General features: G+C 40.4%; 1 protein-coding gene across 7 annotated transcripts in view; it reads right to left on the reverse strand.

Moving 5' to 3' along the window:
• Positions 1 to 871: 871 nt before the first annotated feature.
• Positions 872 to 16,316, reverse strand: part of TNRC6C (trinucleotide repeat containing adaptor 6C) — a 156,986-nt gene continuing 141,541 nt past the window's right edge. For 6 of the 7 annotated variants that reach the window (XM_061616346.1, XM_061616341.1, XM_061616343.1 and 3 more), the window contains 5 exons: positions 16,100 to 16,216; positions 11,454 to 11,648; positions 7,773 to 7,843; positions 5,403 to 5,542; positions 872 to 4,052 (listed from right to left, as the gene is read on the reverse strand). In XM_061616346.1, the coding sequence (XP_061472330.1) occupies positions 3,692 to 4,052; positions 5,403 to 5,542; positions 7,773 to 7,843; positions 11,454 to 11,648; positions 16,100 to 16,216 (884 nt within the window). In that variant the 3' untranslated portion in view covers positions 872 to 3,691. The remainder of the gene's footprint in view (positions 4,053 to 5,402; positions 5,543 to 7,772; positions 7,844 to 11,453; positions 11,649 to 16,099; positions 16,217 to 16,316) is intronic. The other variant, XM_061616342.1, reaches the window with a different exon arrangement.

The raw sequence follows: 16,316 nt of genomic DNA on the forward strand, positions 1-16,316 counted from the left end.
GGTTGTGAGAAAAGTCTTACCAGCTGACCTTTGTTATCCAAAGGAAAAGAAATTATTACCTAATAATTATTTGGGCCCCACAGGTATTAGAGAACCCACTCTTAGGCAAATAGATCTATCTGTGCCTCTTAAATCTGTAATTTCCTATTGTGGCCAAGTGAATAGCCTTAAAGTGCAAATTTATACAGGTCTACTCAAAAGTAAACCCCACTGAGTTTGGCAGAACATATTCTCAGGCAAGCGTGTAAAGAACTGCAGCCTTAGTGCCTCATAAAAGCTTTTCACTTTCAGAAAATTATTATTTGAAACCATTACATTAGAGGCATTCAATTTTGATTATGCTTAAATCAGGAATTAGGGAAAGAATGTTCTTACAATAATTGTAATATAAAGAGAAGAAAAATGAGGGGGATATAAGTTTACCATAAAAAATGCTCATAAACATGAACATTGTCTTGTAACCATGATGACAGTCTTTTGAAGACTCTCGGCTGACACGTTTGCAATTCTGTATATGGAAGTCTTTGTTCTCAAGTGGTCCAGTAATACCAGAACAAAAGCAATGGTGGCTCAGAAGCATGACAAAATTGGGTTTGTTTGCAGAGGGTATACTCTGAATTTTGTCTCTATTTTGTCACAATTTCAGCAGTGTTAATAGAAGTTCTTCCACAGTATTGTAAAAGACAAAAACAGACGTACAGCATTTTAACAAAAATACAGTAACTGTTTCATATAAAATGCATTCCTATCTTATGTCAAAAAGATTAAGAGGACAGCTATCCGATACAAATAGCAAGAGTAGGCAATCGCAAGCAGCAAATCCACAATCGATAACTGGAATATAGCATGTAAATTAAAGCATACACGTATGGAAGGTGAAATTTTAATCATTTCAGATATTTGCTGGTTGCACATGTAACATGTAATGAATGTGGCAAGCCTCAAAAATGCCTGCAACAAGAACTGTGATCAAAAGCTAGAATTACAGTCATCTCTGTACACAAGAAAAATACACGCCGTCTTAACAGCCAAGAAAAACTGCAGTTTATTAAGTTTCAAAGAATCTTCGTACTCTTGAAAGCAACTTCTGGTGCATGTTTTTAACAATCACATTCTATGAGGAGAAATAACATTAAAAGCCACAAACTTTTTTATCTTTTTCATCTCAGAGTTACAGACATCTTGAATTTAAAATGAGAAGGCAAAAAAAAAAAAGTTCAACAGGATGTGTTTTTTTTTTTAAATGGCCATACCCAATTTTAAATGATCAGGAGTTATTTTTCTACAACTCATTTCTAAGCTTCGGCATGGAAAATTGTATTGACTATTTCAATACGCACATAGGCACATATGTATTATATATATATATATAAATATAATGTGTGTGTGTGTGTGTGTTAAGAGTTATATATACACAATACATATGTAGAGTGCGAGTATGACAATGAGATGCATTCACTCTGAGAAAAGGGTATTTAGCTAAATACACTACGAAAACTTGAGAAAACACAAGTCTGGAACCCAATCTGTGCATAGTTCATGATCCTCTAGAAAACCAGCTTTTGTTGATTTGCAATCTTGCAGGACCCTTTTCAATTGGACAAAACCATTAAAAAGCTAATCTTTAACAAAACAAAAAAAATGTAATGCACAAGTTTCCTGATCCAAGCAGGCAGGGAGCACAATGTTCATATAATTTTTCAAAACATACTCAAAGGGTATGTTATTCCATTGTCTTTCTTCCTTTCAAAACAATCAAAACATTGATCATTTTTAAACATAAAGCAATTTTTAATATATAAAGCACTCTTCAAACATCTATTTCTTTTGAGTCCATTATTTGGTAAATATGTAACTGCTACACATTAGATTAGGTATTTTTCTTCTTCTCTTACTGTCTTTTTTTATTTTGTTTTTTAATAATATCTTCAGTGCTAGGAGTTGGGTTTAAAAAATACATGAAATGGTGTGGAGTTGCTCCTCGGGAAACCCGGCTTTCCTGAGACATCTTCCACCATGTGCAAGATAGTGATCACAATATTTTTCGCCACTCTGACGAAGAGGAGGAAAAAACAACAAAAGAGTACACAGCAATGGCCAAAGAAAAGGATAAACAACAACAACAACAACAACAACAATAACAAACACTGTTCAATCCCAGAGCTCTGAAGTAGCATATCTTCATTCTGAAAATAGGTTTCTTTATGATGGAAGTCTATTTTTTTTATTTTTTTTCAATTCCTTTTTTATTTTAAAGTTTGAAGGAGAAAAAAAAAAGGTCTGTAAACAGGTGAGAGCCGAAACCGTAGGCTCCTCCAAAAGCAGTCAAAACCTATGTCCAAGTGCTTGTTTCCGTTCCGGCTTGCAGGGAACCATCCACTCTTTACAAGTATTTATGGCCACAGTTCAACAAGAGTTTTTTTTTTTCCTTTTTTAAACTTTATATTCCGAATGGAAAAAAATGGTGCAATACTCTGGTATTTATTTCCTTGCATTAGTCCACAATAAAAAGCTGCTAAAGGTAGATATACATATTATTCTCCAGAGATACACACTGTAAGTTTTTAAAATGCAGTAAGAGTCCTTGAGTAAACATTTACACATGAATTGTCGCCAGCCCCTCCTATCAGTTTTTTTCATTTTTTAAAAAAACCAAGTAGGATTAGCTACAAGAAGGGCTGTGGACACTCAGTGCAAAGTTAGAAGCTAATAACAATTCAACGTTTGACCAATGAGCAAATCAAAAGCATATACTGAAAAGGAAAAAAGAAAAAAAAGTCACACAATTTGTTCAGTTGTACACCTGGTGCGCACACACGTCCATACGTTCACACATCAATCCATCTTTTCCCCAATGCATACGTATAAGAAAGAACTTAACAAAAAATATTCCTAGAGCCTGTTCTTTTGTTTTCTGATGCCAACCTGGAAGTGTAATAAGAGAAAGTGTTCACATTTGTTATTGGCCTGCTGGATTCAAGTATAGTTGCATGTTTGATATGTTTTCTTAAAAAACCTTTTTACTATTTTTGGGGGGGAGTTTAAAAAAACAATGACACAAAAAAGTAATGAAACAAGTGTAATGTGCATAGGCAAGACCCGTGGGAGTAGTGGACATGGATATCCCACCCCACCTCTCAATCCAAGTCGTACAGCTCAGGAGCATAAGATTTGTTCCCCGATGCTGCTGGCGGGTTGGTCGGATGCCACCCCCTACTGATTACTGGATCCGCCTCTGGTAATGTGCATAATTATCACAGGCTCATTTTAAATAGGCTTTCTCACAACCCCCCCATCCCTCCCCAACTCCCATAGTTGATAAAATAACCCTTTCCAGCCCAAATTCTGAAAAGTGCCCTTCATGATAGAACTAGTCTAAGCAGCTTTTATACGTCTTTAAAAACACCATACAAACATAAAAACAAAATCAAAAAGCCATTGGAAAAAAACCCACATAAAACCTATCATTAGCACGTGACACTGACCAAAGAGAGCCCATACTGTTGCACTAACAGTTCACAAGGACTTCAGCAGAGTTTCATAGTTGATATTGGACAGAGGTACTAAAAAAAGGGCTGCCAGTCTGATCTATTAAAGCTGGAATCTTCACGATGCCCTGGACTGGAAAGGGTTACCATTATTTTTCCTTTAGTGCTGATGATTGTTACTTCCATTTTGTTTCTCTGATGTCCTAGATGGACTCCCCGCTGAGAAGGTCACCTGGGAGCAGAGTATTCAAAGGCGTTGGGCTTCCGATAACCCTGCCGTCATCGGTACTGGGTGGACCCCAAAGGCTGCTTGAGTACTGAGGGACCCCGCCCCAGAGCAGATCACTGCTCCCTTTCCCACCTAGGCAGGGGGTATTCCAGTGGCCTGCATCATTGCGCACCATTCCGTGTGAGCTGCTTGTGGAGCCCAGACGGGTCTGAGTGGTTCCAGTGTTGGACTGCCAACTGGAGGTGGGGGGCAGTGGCTGGCCTTGTGCTAAGAAACGGTTCACTTCCTCTTCTCCAGCGAACTCAGCCAAGATGGTAGTGTTCCCCAAGACGCACCTGAAAACAGAAAGAAATGGGGATGCTCAAAAATAAACCACTGATGTGCACTCTTTAGTGGGCTCAGAGGGGAAACATTTTCTAAGGCCATTTTTGTATTATGTAATAACATAATGCTATGAACATCTAACAAGTCAATTCTTACCATATACTACAATTGTCACTCAGTGGAGAGAATGTTAGAGATGAGAAACCAGGGCATGAAGCTCAATGCACCAAACAATGGGTGCATGTAGCTTACGAAGTATGTACACATTATTTTGCATAATTTATTTTTATTCCAATATATAGAGCTAGACCAGCTTTCCACCACCTGTTTTTTTGGACAACTGCAGATGTTTTGGACAGCAACTCCTATTAGCCCTATGCAGCTCCGCTGTTGTAGGCTGGGGCTGATAGGAGTTGTAGTCCAAAACACTGGGAGGGCACCAGGTTGGAGAAAACTGATGCAGATCATTAAAGGGCAAAAGAAATGTGGTGGGAGGCGGAAGTGGTGGACAGACTTCAAAGACAGAGGTGGCTAATATGTGAATCATCACTCCATTGCCTGTTGTTAAGACTTTGTTGTTCAAATCCTAAAATTTGGCTTTTATTCCCAAATCCTGTATAAGATCCCACATGTCTGCAAGTACACGTCCATCCACTTTCTCCCCTTAAGCCAGTGTGGGTGACAAGAGATACCATGTGAAAGCTGAAAGGGGGGGGGAGGTATTAGGCTGTGTCTTTTCATCTGGAAGAAAATATCCTACACTCCAACCTGCATACCTATCAACAAACACACCAGACAGTAAACCAAGGAGTGGAGACTACCATTCTCCTTGTTAGTGGTAATAAGACTCAATACAACTCTCAACTAACTCTAATCACTACTTTTGGGCTTACATAATAAAATATCACAAAAATACTCCACGTTCAAAACTGAGGCTCATCTTCCATGTCTCTCTGTTTCTTCCTCCTCCTCACCCCCCCACCCACCCCCGTCCTGCAAAACCCTTGTTCTACATTTAGGAATGCAGTGGAAAATGCAGACATTAAAATGCTAAACTTAATTTTACTGGTTTTGAATTCAGCATGGGATAAAAGTTTCAGAGAGTTCTGGTCTGCTCGTGAATGAGAGAGAAAGGATATCGGGAGTCCTAAGCAGCAACGAATCTGCCTCTTTTGGAATTTGCCTGTTTTTATAGGCATGTCCTGTATCATAAAGGTGACTTTTCACTTATTGCCCTGCTTCTCTAAATCTCACAGCTTATTTTTCATTACTCAGTTCTTCTATTTCTGCTCTTACAGGCACACCAAACTAAGTAGACAGACCATACGTAAACCACAGCAAATACTGAACAGATTGCATACATATGCAGAGATTTCTGGGCCTTCGCTGCTTCTTCCTTTGAACTGTATCGGACCACAGCATTCCCTTGAGTCAGGTTCAGATGGAATGTAATAAGAGGACCATGCTGCAAGCACAGAGTACGCAATGTAGAGCCATCAATCTAAATGGAAAAGGAAGATTTATTATTTTTCCATGGGGTGCTCATTACTTCCTTTATTAATGGTAGCCTTTTAACAAGGAAGTCAAAACAGTATCTCACAAAATATCAAAAAGCCTATTATTGATTTTGACCAATCTTAATGCAAGACCAGTTTACTCTGTGAAAGCTAGCACAGCCAAGCAGGAGGCTGGGAGGGTCTCATATACCAAGTCAGCAGACAGACTTTATAGGCAACATTAGGAAGGAGTGACTGCATCACAGTTTTTGTATCCTGCCTTTCCCAGAGACTTACTGCACCCACATACGTTCTGTATGGAGGTCTAGTATTCTGAGGAAACTCATGCCGACTTCTCCTTCTGCCAGCTCCCTTCTATCAGCAGAGCTACAATCAAGCTGTTGCTGTAAACCTCTGTGCCAAGGATTTTGGCATCCTCATTAAGTCTGAACGCTTTAACTGGTAGGATTGTTTAATTACCTCATTAACCAAAAAAGAGAAATAAGACTTTAACCAAGAGTAAAGCATTTGAACTGGTTGCTAATCCTGTATCTTTTCAATCAGGTAACTTGTCTGATTTTTTTTTCTGGAGTGAATTACTTCTCTTTCTTATGTGGTTTTGTGACACGTCTCCACTAAACACTCACCATATTGCAATAATGGAATATTCCAACAGTCATGAGTGGTCCTTGTGGTACCGTCCTCCTGCCACCAAGATTGCTGTCACTCACCCAAATGGTGAAGGGCTGGTGCAGGTCAAGGCTGGAGGGGCACACCCACAGGAACTCTGGATTGGCTCTGCCAGGGCACCAGCACAGTCAAGTAAGCAGCAGTGATGCTGGTGTTGGGAGGATAGCACCGGCCCACTACCTCTGTAGATACAGCAAGAGGGACGGAGTGGCACAGGTAGAGTGGCATTGCTCACCTGCCTTCACAACACTAAATGTTGCTGCTAGTTCTTGAGGGGCATGGCGCTGAAGCCAATCTGACACTCCTGTCACTGTGCCTGCACCAATTCCCCCCCCCCGCAGCGACACTTGGAGTTGGGAAGGCAGGTGAGTTATGCCATCTTGCCTACATTGCTCTGCTGACTACTGCTGTATAGGTGGCTGAGCTTTCATCAGTTAAGAGTAGATTCATTACAAGACTATAGTTTCTTCTGTTACACCTGGCTGGGGTTAACATCTGAAGAGGAAACTTGTGCATCTCCTGTATGGGCAGGTGACTGAGCTGAACCTATTTCTGGTGGCCATGCATTTCACTATGGGATTGAGCGGTGATTTTCTTCAGATATTACACTGAAAAGTGGGTGTGTGAGTGTCTCACACAGTTGATCTTACTGCTTCCGTATACCACTCAAAGCCATCCTGGGGGATGGTGCACTTCTGTAACATGAATACCAGTAGCTATGCTACTAAAAGGCAACCTTGTGGTTTTCTGGGTGTTGAGCCTTGAACTGCCTTAAACTATAGAGTCCATCTGAGTAGTCTGATGCCCCCACTTTTGCTTTTAGATCATATTTTTGCATTGACTGATGGCCCTATTACAAATTTAGGAATGAAACCTGCAAAAGCAGGGAGAAAAATCCAGTGTTTCTGCTAAAACGGTTACTTTGCAAATGCCCATTGCTCATGCCTACTTCATGCATTTTATTCTACAAGGATTCAACCAAGAAATGAATAGGTTAGGACAGGCAGAAGGTAGATCAGGATCTGGGTGATTTGCAATAGATCACCAAGGATTTCTGACCCCATATTGTCTAACAAGAACAACTTTTTCTCCCCAGATCAGGCTGGTGAAATGAAGAAAACTTGGGGAGGAACCAGGATTGGATTTTGGTGTGAAAGGACGGTGAGCTCAGTTCTGGTACTGAAAACAAATTCCTGGACTCAGATTCCACAAGCTTGAAGTCTGCTCACTTCTGGGTAAGGAGATATTTTCTATTTTAAATTTAACAAACTTAGCAGTGCTAAAGGAAAACAAAGGACTTGCACAAGGTTGTAGATAATAGTACATAAATGTTAAATGAACCAATCCTAAAACTTGTTGCACCAGCAAATGAATGCGTAGGATGGGCTGCTTCAATGGCTGTGATAGTGCAGTGTCATAACCTCATTGAGAGCTATAGGCAGATACTTAGCACAAGGATTAAGAAGCAGGGTGCCAAATTTTATCTCCCTGATATCTCAGATAGCCCATAGCTATTTGCTTTATTAATCACTGAGTTTTGCTTACCTGGGGTGTGAGGTTACGGAGGACCAGCCAGCTACTTGTTCTTCCTGAGCTGTCAGTACTCCATGCTGAGCCTATACCACAAAAAGGGAAAGATTTGAGAGAGCCCAACCCAACCAACCGAATGAAGGCTCTACAACATGCAGGACACAAACATGAGGAATACAGCTGCTATAGGGATCAGCTATCTCTTGATCAGCTGACTTATCAAACACCTATTAACCTTTCTTCCTTGGCAGCTGCTCTGAAATTGTAATGTGGAATAAATACCTATACCACCATCATGCATCAGATAATGTGGACTCTAGTCTGCAAAAGCTTGTGCAATAATAGTCTTTAAGGTGCCACAAGATTCTTTCTGGGTTTTTCGCTGAAGCAGTCTACTCCTCTGGAAGCTGCAGAAGAGATGTTTCACTAAAGACATTGATGCTATGTTCTAGTAGCTAGCAGGTGAGACTAATGGCAGGTAGACAACATGTGGCCTTTTCTGTTGTTATTCTTGAAACTTTTAGCCATCATGTTTTAGAAAATGACTAAATCATGATTTTGAAGACTACGTTTAACTATATAGTTTCAAATGCTCAGAAAGCAAATTCAAAAGGATATATAATTTGCTGTTTCCAGATATCAGGATTTTCAGATTTGCTGAGTTAAGGCCTTAGGAGTCCAGTTTATCTCAGGCTGCAATCCAATACACACTTACCTGGAAGTAAGTTCCATTGAACCCAATGGTGCTTACTTCTAAGTAGACATGTATTGGATTGCAGCCTTATTTGAATAGACTCTTTAGGTGATATGACAGGGTAATTGTGGACAGCAGAATGTCATGTAAGGCACAGGTCAAGTACTTATCTCCCAGTTGTGATCCAGACACCCAGCACCTATTATATGTATGCTAAAAATAAGCAAATCAACTGTAGATTTCCTGTTCATTATTTCCCCTCCCATAAGGCAGGGTTAGTTGCTGAATCTAGGCTCATTATATCTCATGTACTGTTCAGTGCCAGAATACTATATTGTCAGTGTCAAATCACTTTAGTGTTATACTGCTCTACAAATTAAAATATTACAATAAAGAAGTTTGGTTCAACTAGAAGCTCCATAAGGATACGGTACTGATTAAAGATACTAAAAAGGCAACTCCATCTTCAGCATATACTTCATTCTGTAAGGACAAACTGTACTGCTTCAACATTTAAGTGGCAGCACTTAATATATTTTTAAAAACTACTTCTAAAGTCAGGTGGGTTACTGTAAAGCTGCAATTAGAATCCTTGCTATCTGGCCACCAGGTGGAGCTCATAAAAAGCTAAAGAGATATAATGGGATAGTGGGAGCATTTCATTTCCACACTTTCTGAAAAAACAATAATGTGACAAATGTTTTTTGAAAGAGACATTCATTTTATTTAAAAAATCATGAAGAAATCCATTTGAATAGCGTACGGTATGCTAAATGAGAGCAGCCAAAGATTTGGATCATAGAGTCTGGATGGAGATAAACACCTTCTGGCTTTTATAGCTGATGGGAAGCTATGTATGCATTACATATACATCCTTCCCTTCATTAGGAACTAACTTACACAGCCTCACAAATACCTATCATTGTTTTCTAGAAGATTCCACCTTGTGTTGCATTAGGGGCCCAAACTTAATTCAGGAACATTTGGGCATGATAGGATCACAGCTAAATCATTTTTCAATAGTTACCCCCCCCTCAAGATCTAGTAGCCATGCCTCTGTAACTACCCAACACTTCCACCCCCTTTCCCGTAGTTTCCTGGCTGATTGATCATCCCAGTCATGGCCTGCCTAAAACTCTAAATATAATTTCTATTTCTTTTTCTCCCGTAATGCCTAACTCCTCATTGAGCTTGTCTCTGATCTTCCTATATTTCCAACAATTTGCAACTGCTCCTCTTAGGTGTATTTTAACTGGGCACTTCTCCCACTAATTTGTTTTGGAACCAAATTGGAAGCATAGAAAAAAAATGCCCCCAAAGAGATGTGATGTGAATAAACTAAACCTTGGCATATGCAAGTAAGACAGCCTGTGCTCTCCCTGTTGTCAACCTTCCTGCCCTTCGAAAAGAGACCAGTGGAATCACCTCACAAAATGTGCTGCTTGTGGGGATGCAAGGTGCATCCTTAAGCTTTGTCTGGACAGCCACTTCCACTGTGATGGTAGAATTTTAATATGAAGAAGAGTTACCGATGAGCTCCTAGGCATGATGCTACATATGCTAATCCCCTGCCTCCCTTTCCTCTGTGACCAATTTTACTTTGTAAGATCCTCAGGCTAGGGCACTTGTCCTCTTGCATGCTGTAAAGTGCCTTGCAGACTGAGTGTCATATAAAATAATAAGAATAACAACAACAATAATAATTGCAGCAGTATTTTGTGCTATAGTAACTTGTGCCACTTGTGCTGAACATCCAATCCATTTTGCATAACCAGCAATCATCGTGGAGATGAGCACAGTTCCCTTTAGGATTGTGCATAACAATCAATAGCAAAATAGATACTGATTGTTCACAAAAATGTTAATCTCATTTATACTTTTTCATGAACTCCAAAAGCTCAAGACAGTTATTTCCCAAGTGCAGCACAAACAACCTAAGCCTCTCCTTCCATAACGGCACACCCCTTCCCAACATTACATCCTGAGATTTGAATAGGGCCCTCTTGTAGCAATTTATGTTATGTTATGAAACATGGCTCTTTTTAGAAAATTCTGCTTAGCATACAGTACAATTGTGCAGGACTTTCTCTACAAGATGAGGGGTGGGCAAAAGACACCTCAATCAATTATCCCTTTCAGTAACTTGCACACTAATAGCAAACTCATTCTTATGGATCCTTATGTAGGTACATCATTCATAGGAGGAGGTATTAGCAGGTTGGGAGAAGCACAGAACAATTTATAGGGAGAAAAAACACTACTGGGGATGGGGAGGACCAAAATAGTCCAATGAGGACTGAGCATGCTCCTTGGCCATGAAATGCCGGCTGCTGGTGGGGGACAACAGAAAACCAGCAGAGAGAGAGAGTGGAATTCAATACTAAGCAGCAAGCTCAATCTTCTGAGTGCCAATCCTATCAATGCAGAAGAGGAATGTATTACACACACAATCCCCCACCTTCCACATGGACCAATGAGGTCTGAGCTTGGTCAGCGGCCACAGAATGCTGGCTGACTGTTGTGATGGGGTAAAAGAGAATATCGAATGGGAGTGGGAGTGGAATGGAGTATCATGGTGGACAACATGGCTGACGGGCTAGAACCCTGAATAGGGACACTGCACACTACATTTTGTTGCAGGCTCCACTTCTTTAGGCAATGCACTCCTAGACATATCCATTCAGGCAGAAGTCTCTCTGAGTTCAATCTGTGAAGGATTGTAGCCTTAATTTCTGAAAGCAGAACTGCTAACAGCACACAGAAATGCAGCTATCACACAGAAAATTACTCAGAAAACTATTTTTGGACTGAATTGTCATGATTGGCTGATTGTACAAATTTTCCATCCTAGGAATAATCCAACAAATGGATGCATTGCGCTCACCCTTTGAGGCCTGAACTTTTGGCTACATAAAAAAACCTTAAAACAAAAAGAGAGGATAGGAGCAGTAAAGTTGTTGCGCTACAAAAAGAAAAGCAAAAAAGACAGGAGTCAGGAATACCAGAGGAATAAGAGCTGGTCCAACCCAGTGGGCTGGCACCCCAAGTAGACGATGGCTTGGTGTTTGTTAAGCCTGGAGGTGGTCTTGTAGGAGCTGTAGTGTTTCTGGGCACCTTCCACAGTTCATGGGATAGAGAGGCCTGGGTGTGAGAAATTGGGCCAGAGGACCACGTTGACTTGATGTCTGACAATTTACCTGCAACAGAGAAATGCAATTCATGTGTTTGTTAGAAGTAGTATATGAACAGCGTGTGATCTCCAGGGTTCTGCTCTCTTCTTTACACCAGTATAACAAACACTGTATTCTATAGCAAACACTAATCATAACCTTATTGTGCTAATATATTTGCAGTTCTCTCTGCCATGCTAGAATTAATCCACCTTTAAAGATCCCAGAATTGTTTTCGGGGTTTTGACAAAAGTCCCATTAGACTTTTACAAGCCATTTACAAATTTTAAACACATAGCTTTAGTCTTTCTACTTCCAAACAGAGGTTACTCTGTTATATGTTTGTTTCTGAGTTTCATAGATGCCTTTGGGTCTCCAAGTATTGCTGGACTACAGTTCCCATCATTCCTGACCGTTGGCCATGCTGATTGGGACTGATGGGAGTTGTAGTTCAGCAACAGCCGGGGACCCAAAGGTTGGGAAAGACTGTGATAGAGGTTAGGTGGATCAAGTCTCCTCCTAGCTCTAAAAGTGATCTGCTGACAAGCCCCATTGCCCTTATCACTGTACTTCATTCTTTCTCTTCCTCCTCCTTCTCCTCCTCCTCTTTCCACAGGCAGGATTCAACTGTTGACATGTAAAGTTATTGCTCAGCAATTACCCTTGATGCTCTCCAACTGCTTTTAGGTAGCCTGAAAGCAGTAAGAGACCACATCAGGCTGTTGCTTGCTTGACAATACATTAACAGTTTCCTCTCCCACAATCTGCGGGAAGAGGATGGGAAAAGGAAGATGGAAAGCAGGATACAAGATACAGGGAGAACCTGTTCCTCTCGCTTCCTTTGGAAACAGCTTATTACTGAACCTAAGCTACGGCTGACTGCTTTTAGCTTGGCAGCTTTTAGCCTGGCTCTCAGAAAGGAGGGACTTGACCTCTCAAATGCAGCCCAGAAGTGAGAGAAGCACCTTTCTCTCTGTCCTTCCATATGGTACCTGAATTTACAAGCCAGAGAGAGAGGTAAGGAAGATGAGGAAGCCCTTATCGCCTATTCTAAGCTGAAATGTTTCCACAAAAAGGACCCTTCATGGCACAACATTTATGCTTGCAATCATACATCCCCTTCTGACTCCTTTTTATCATCACTATCACAAACATATTAAGTTCAATGCCACTAATTTATAGGCCAAATGGTCATTCGAAAGCTAAATATTTGAAAACCAACTAAAACAAAGAAATGCACATAGTTAAGCATCAATCATATAAATTATGCACTTAGATGTCAGAAAGAAAAATGCAAGATAACATTCCATCCTTAAAATATTTTCACATGTATAGAAAGGCAGCTGATTCACACATGGCCTAAAGATGCAGTACTGAACACTATGGAGTAGGCCTTGACAACTTGTGCTATAAGCCTGTAGGTTAAATACATAGCACGCTCCCAATGTGAGCCTCAATCTTGTGTGCCCCTCCTCACCACACATTTAACTTTTTACTGAGGACCAGGGCTCAGCCCTTATGCTGTGTAAATTGTACAGCTGTGGCATGTGCGGACTGGCCTACAGTCAAAATAACAGAGTTGTTTCCCATTCTAGACACAATTTTATCAACAAAATTAACTCCAAGGATAAAAATGGTAAATGCTGCAAAACTGCATTGGTTTTTAAGAACCATGATTTTAATTACTATTCAATGTTGAATCTTCTATTTTTTTAAAAGGAGAAATACTTTTAAAACAGTTTTACTCGACATTATGTTACTGATTCTCACAAGGTCAATGCACAATATACCGTTTAGAGACGACAGTGTGAAGTGGTATATATATGATTGAAATAAATAATGAGTAAAATGGTAGAAGGAGAAAAGCTACATGAAAGCATAGTGCATAGTAGTTATGATTAAAGATAAGCAAACTTGTTTTTATTTCTTTTTAAAGAATTGTTAATAAGAGACCATGTAATCTTTAAAAATATACACTTTACAACTGTTACTGCTTAACCTGAACAACTACTTTTACAACTGCTTTTACTATTTTACAACTTTTACTGCTTAACTGCTTAAAAAGCTTAAGACTTAGGGTTGTATCCAACAAAGTCATCCCATTAGTGAACTTCTACTTGTTTAACAGGACTTCCTCTCCTCATCCCCTTCATCTGCTCTGGAGGGTTGGGGAAAACCCCAGAACAGATTTGGAGGGAGCACACAGGAAGAGGAGATGGAGAGGAAGTCCTGTTGCACATGCAGAAATCCTAGCACTAACAGGACGAATTCACTGGATACAACCCTTAATGGGTACATAAATATAAGGAACACTTTCCACAACCTGCCAAAGTCATTTAAATTAAGCCATGGTGTCTGTTCTGTGCCCTTTCCCCCATACAGTTCCCAAATCAAGCCCTGGGGTGAGTGGGGGTGAGAAATCTGAACTAGAGTAAAAGATCCCAGCTCTGCATATGAGTTTGGTGCACATTTCTCAGGATGGCAGACAGTGTGGGCTAAGAAAAGAAAAGAAAACCAGCCCAGGTTTCACTATTCCTTACTTTAACTGCCCATTCAGATAAATTATTGGGATTAACAATTTGGCTATCTGAATCTGTATCCATTTATGGTGGTAGGTTACATGTTGTTTGCATGAAGGCTAACTACTGCAGGGACACAATATGACTAAAAAGAAGGAAGAAGTGTTCAATATTTTTGTTGAGGTTTTGGGCTACAATTGAAAACATCAGATCCATGGGCTGCCCAGCTGCTGGCTGAAAAGCGGTTCAACATTCCTTTCTGTTTTCAGCAGTGGGAAACCTAATACACTCACAGTCTTCAGTCTAGAGACTAAAATAAAAGAGCATCATGTCAACATATTAACATGTTGATTGTGGCTCTCAAATGCTATCTATTAAATGTTAACTGTCTTACTTTTAACAAATCATCCAATTAAAATGCATAAATTTATAACGACAACCTTGGCGGCATTCTCTGTGACTAACAGAAATTACATTTCATTTGCTTCTAGGGCAGACCTGGCTCTACCCACAGACTGAAGCCCCCGTCCCGGGCAGCAAATTGGGTGGCAGTGGCAAGAGTAACCTGCTGCCCAGGAAAGAAAAACACAGCAAGTACCTGTACTCTCACTGGGCCCCACCCTTTCCAATGTGTGATATGCAATCAGAGGGGGGTTTCATTCCATACACTCAGTGAATACAAGTTGTACTGGCTGCTTCCTTCCTGGTCAGTGGGCAATGTGAGAGAAAGCACAAGCTATCCCACCATTTGCTGACTGGTCCTGTCTCCAGGTAGGAACAAAGCATCCTCATAGAAATGATCCTCCCCCTTTTGAAATGAAGAAAAAAGAGAAGAAGCTGGGCCTTCCCATGACCCTGCGCAACAAGAAAGGAACAAGCTCAACACCTTTTCCCCACCTACTGTGTATTGAAGAACACTGGGGAGCAGGCCAGTTAAGCATGGCCTCTCACTATGTGCAGAGCTCTCATGAATGGAGAAAGCAGTAGAAAAGAAACATTTAAATAACAACAAAAATATTTTTCCGCCCCACCCCAGATCAAGGAGGAGGTCACCGGGACAAGGCAGCTGACCTTTTTGCTTCACTAATCTTACAATATAAATACAAGTGGTCTTTTAAAATAAGATGCTTCATATGAAAAAAGCATGATCAAGAATGCTACTGTAGAATTTAGAGATGGGCCAAAAGCACACAGCAGAATTTATTGCTCTCCTCAGCCCCAAATCCCTTGCCCCATAGAGTCCACTTGCACTTATTGGCCTCAAGGTGGCTGAACAAAGTAAGATGGCTGCCAGAATCTTGAAATTTCTGGGTTTGTGTAGAAACAATGCAATGGATGTTCAGCCACATGTAAGTTGTCAGTGCTCACTTTTGCTTTCATCAAGACATTTGCTAAGATGGGTGGGCAAAGTTGGGAAGGGGAGGGAGGAGAAGAAGTGAAAGCCTGTTTTTTTGTTTTGTATTGCTTTTAAATGTTTTTAGGTTGTTGTACACCACTCTGTGGTTTGTGAGAGAACAGTATATAAATAGTTTTATAAATAAATAAAGACTTTGGCTGTATTGATGAACTTACTTCCAGAAAATAAGATACACAACATCAGATAGGCAATGTGCTTTATTTCACAGCTTCTGTTGATGATATAGTATAAACCAGCTCTAATGAAGGTCTAAAGCTATTCTATTTTCATGAACAGAAATTAGTCCAATAGGCACCAAGGTGTTTGCACTATATCTAATTTAGGTTTCTCATTATGAAGTGGTATTTTCCGTGCCAAACATCCTCATTATATATTCATCACTGTCAAACCTCCACAACAGTTATTTGACTGAAGGAGAACAGAATGCAAAAGACATGCAGCACACCTACAGGATCATCATTATCACCGAGCAGAAGCCTTTTCAGAACCTCCTCTCTTTGTGGATAAAGAGGGGCTCTAAGTAGAAAGACCATTGGTCATACCTGCAATGCTAGGTGCGGATGCAATGCTGCTGAAAGAGCTACTGTAGCCGGAGGCACTAAGTGGCCAGGCACTCGATGAAGGCAGCGTGGCATTCTGAGATGATGTTGGGGATGACCCTGCAGAACCAGCAAAGAAGCAACTAAGAAAGATGGGCAGAATGGTGTCTACTGTAGCATATGCAATTCTAACACCATTATGTGCAAATAGAAACCATGC

This window comes from Rhineura floridana, chromosome 3 (assembly GCF_030035675.1).
Source record: "Rhineura floridana isolate rRhiFlo1 chromosome 3, rRhiFlo1.hap2, whole genome shotgun sequence".
Taxonomy (NCBI): Eukaryota; Metazoa; Chordata; class Lepidosauria; order Squamata; family Rhineuridae; genus Rhineura; species Rhineura floridana.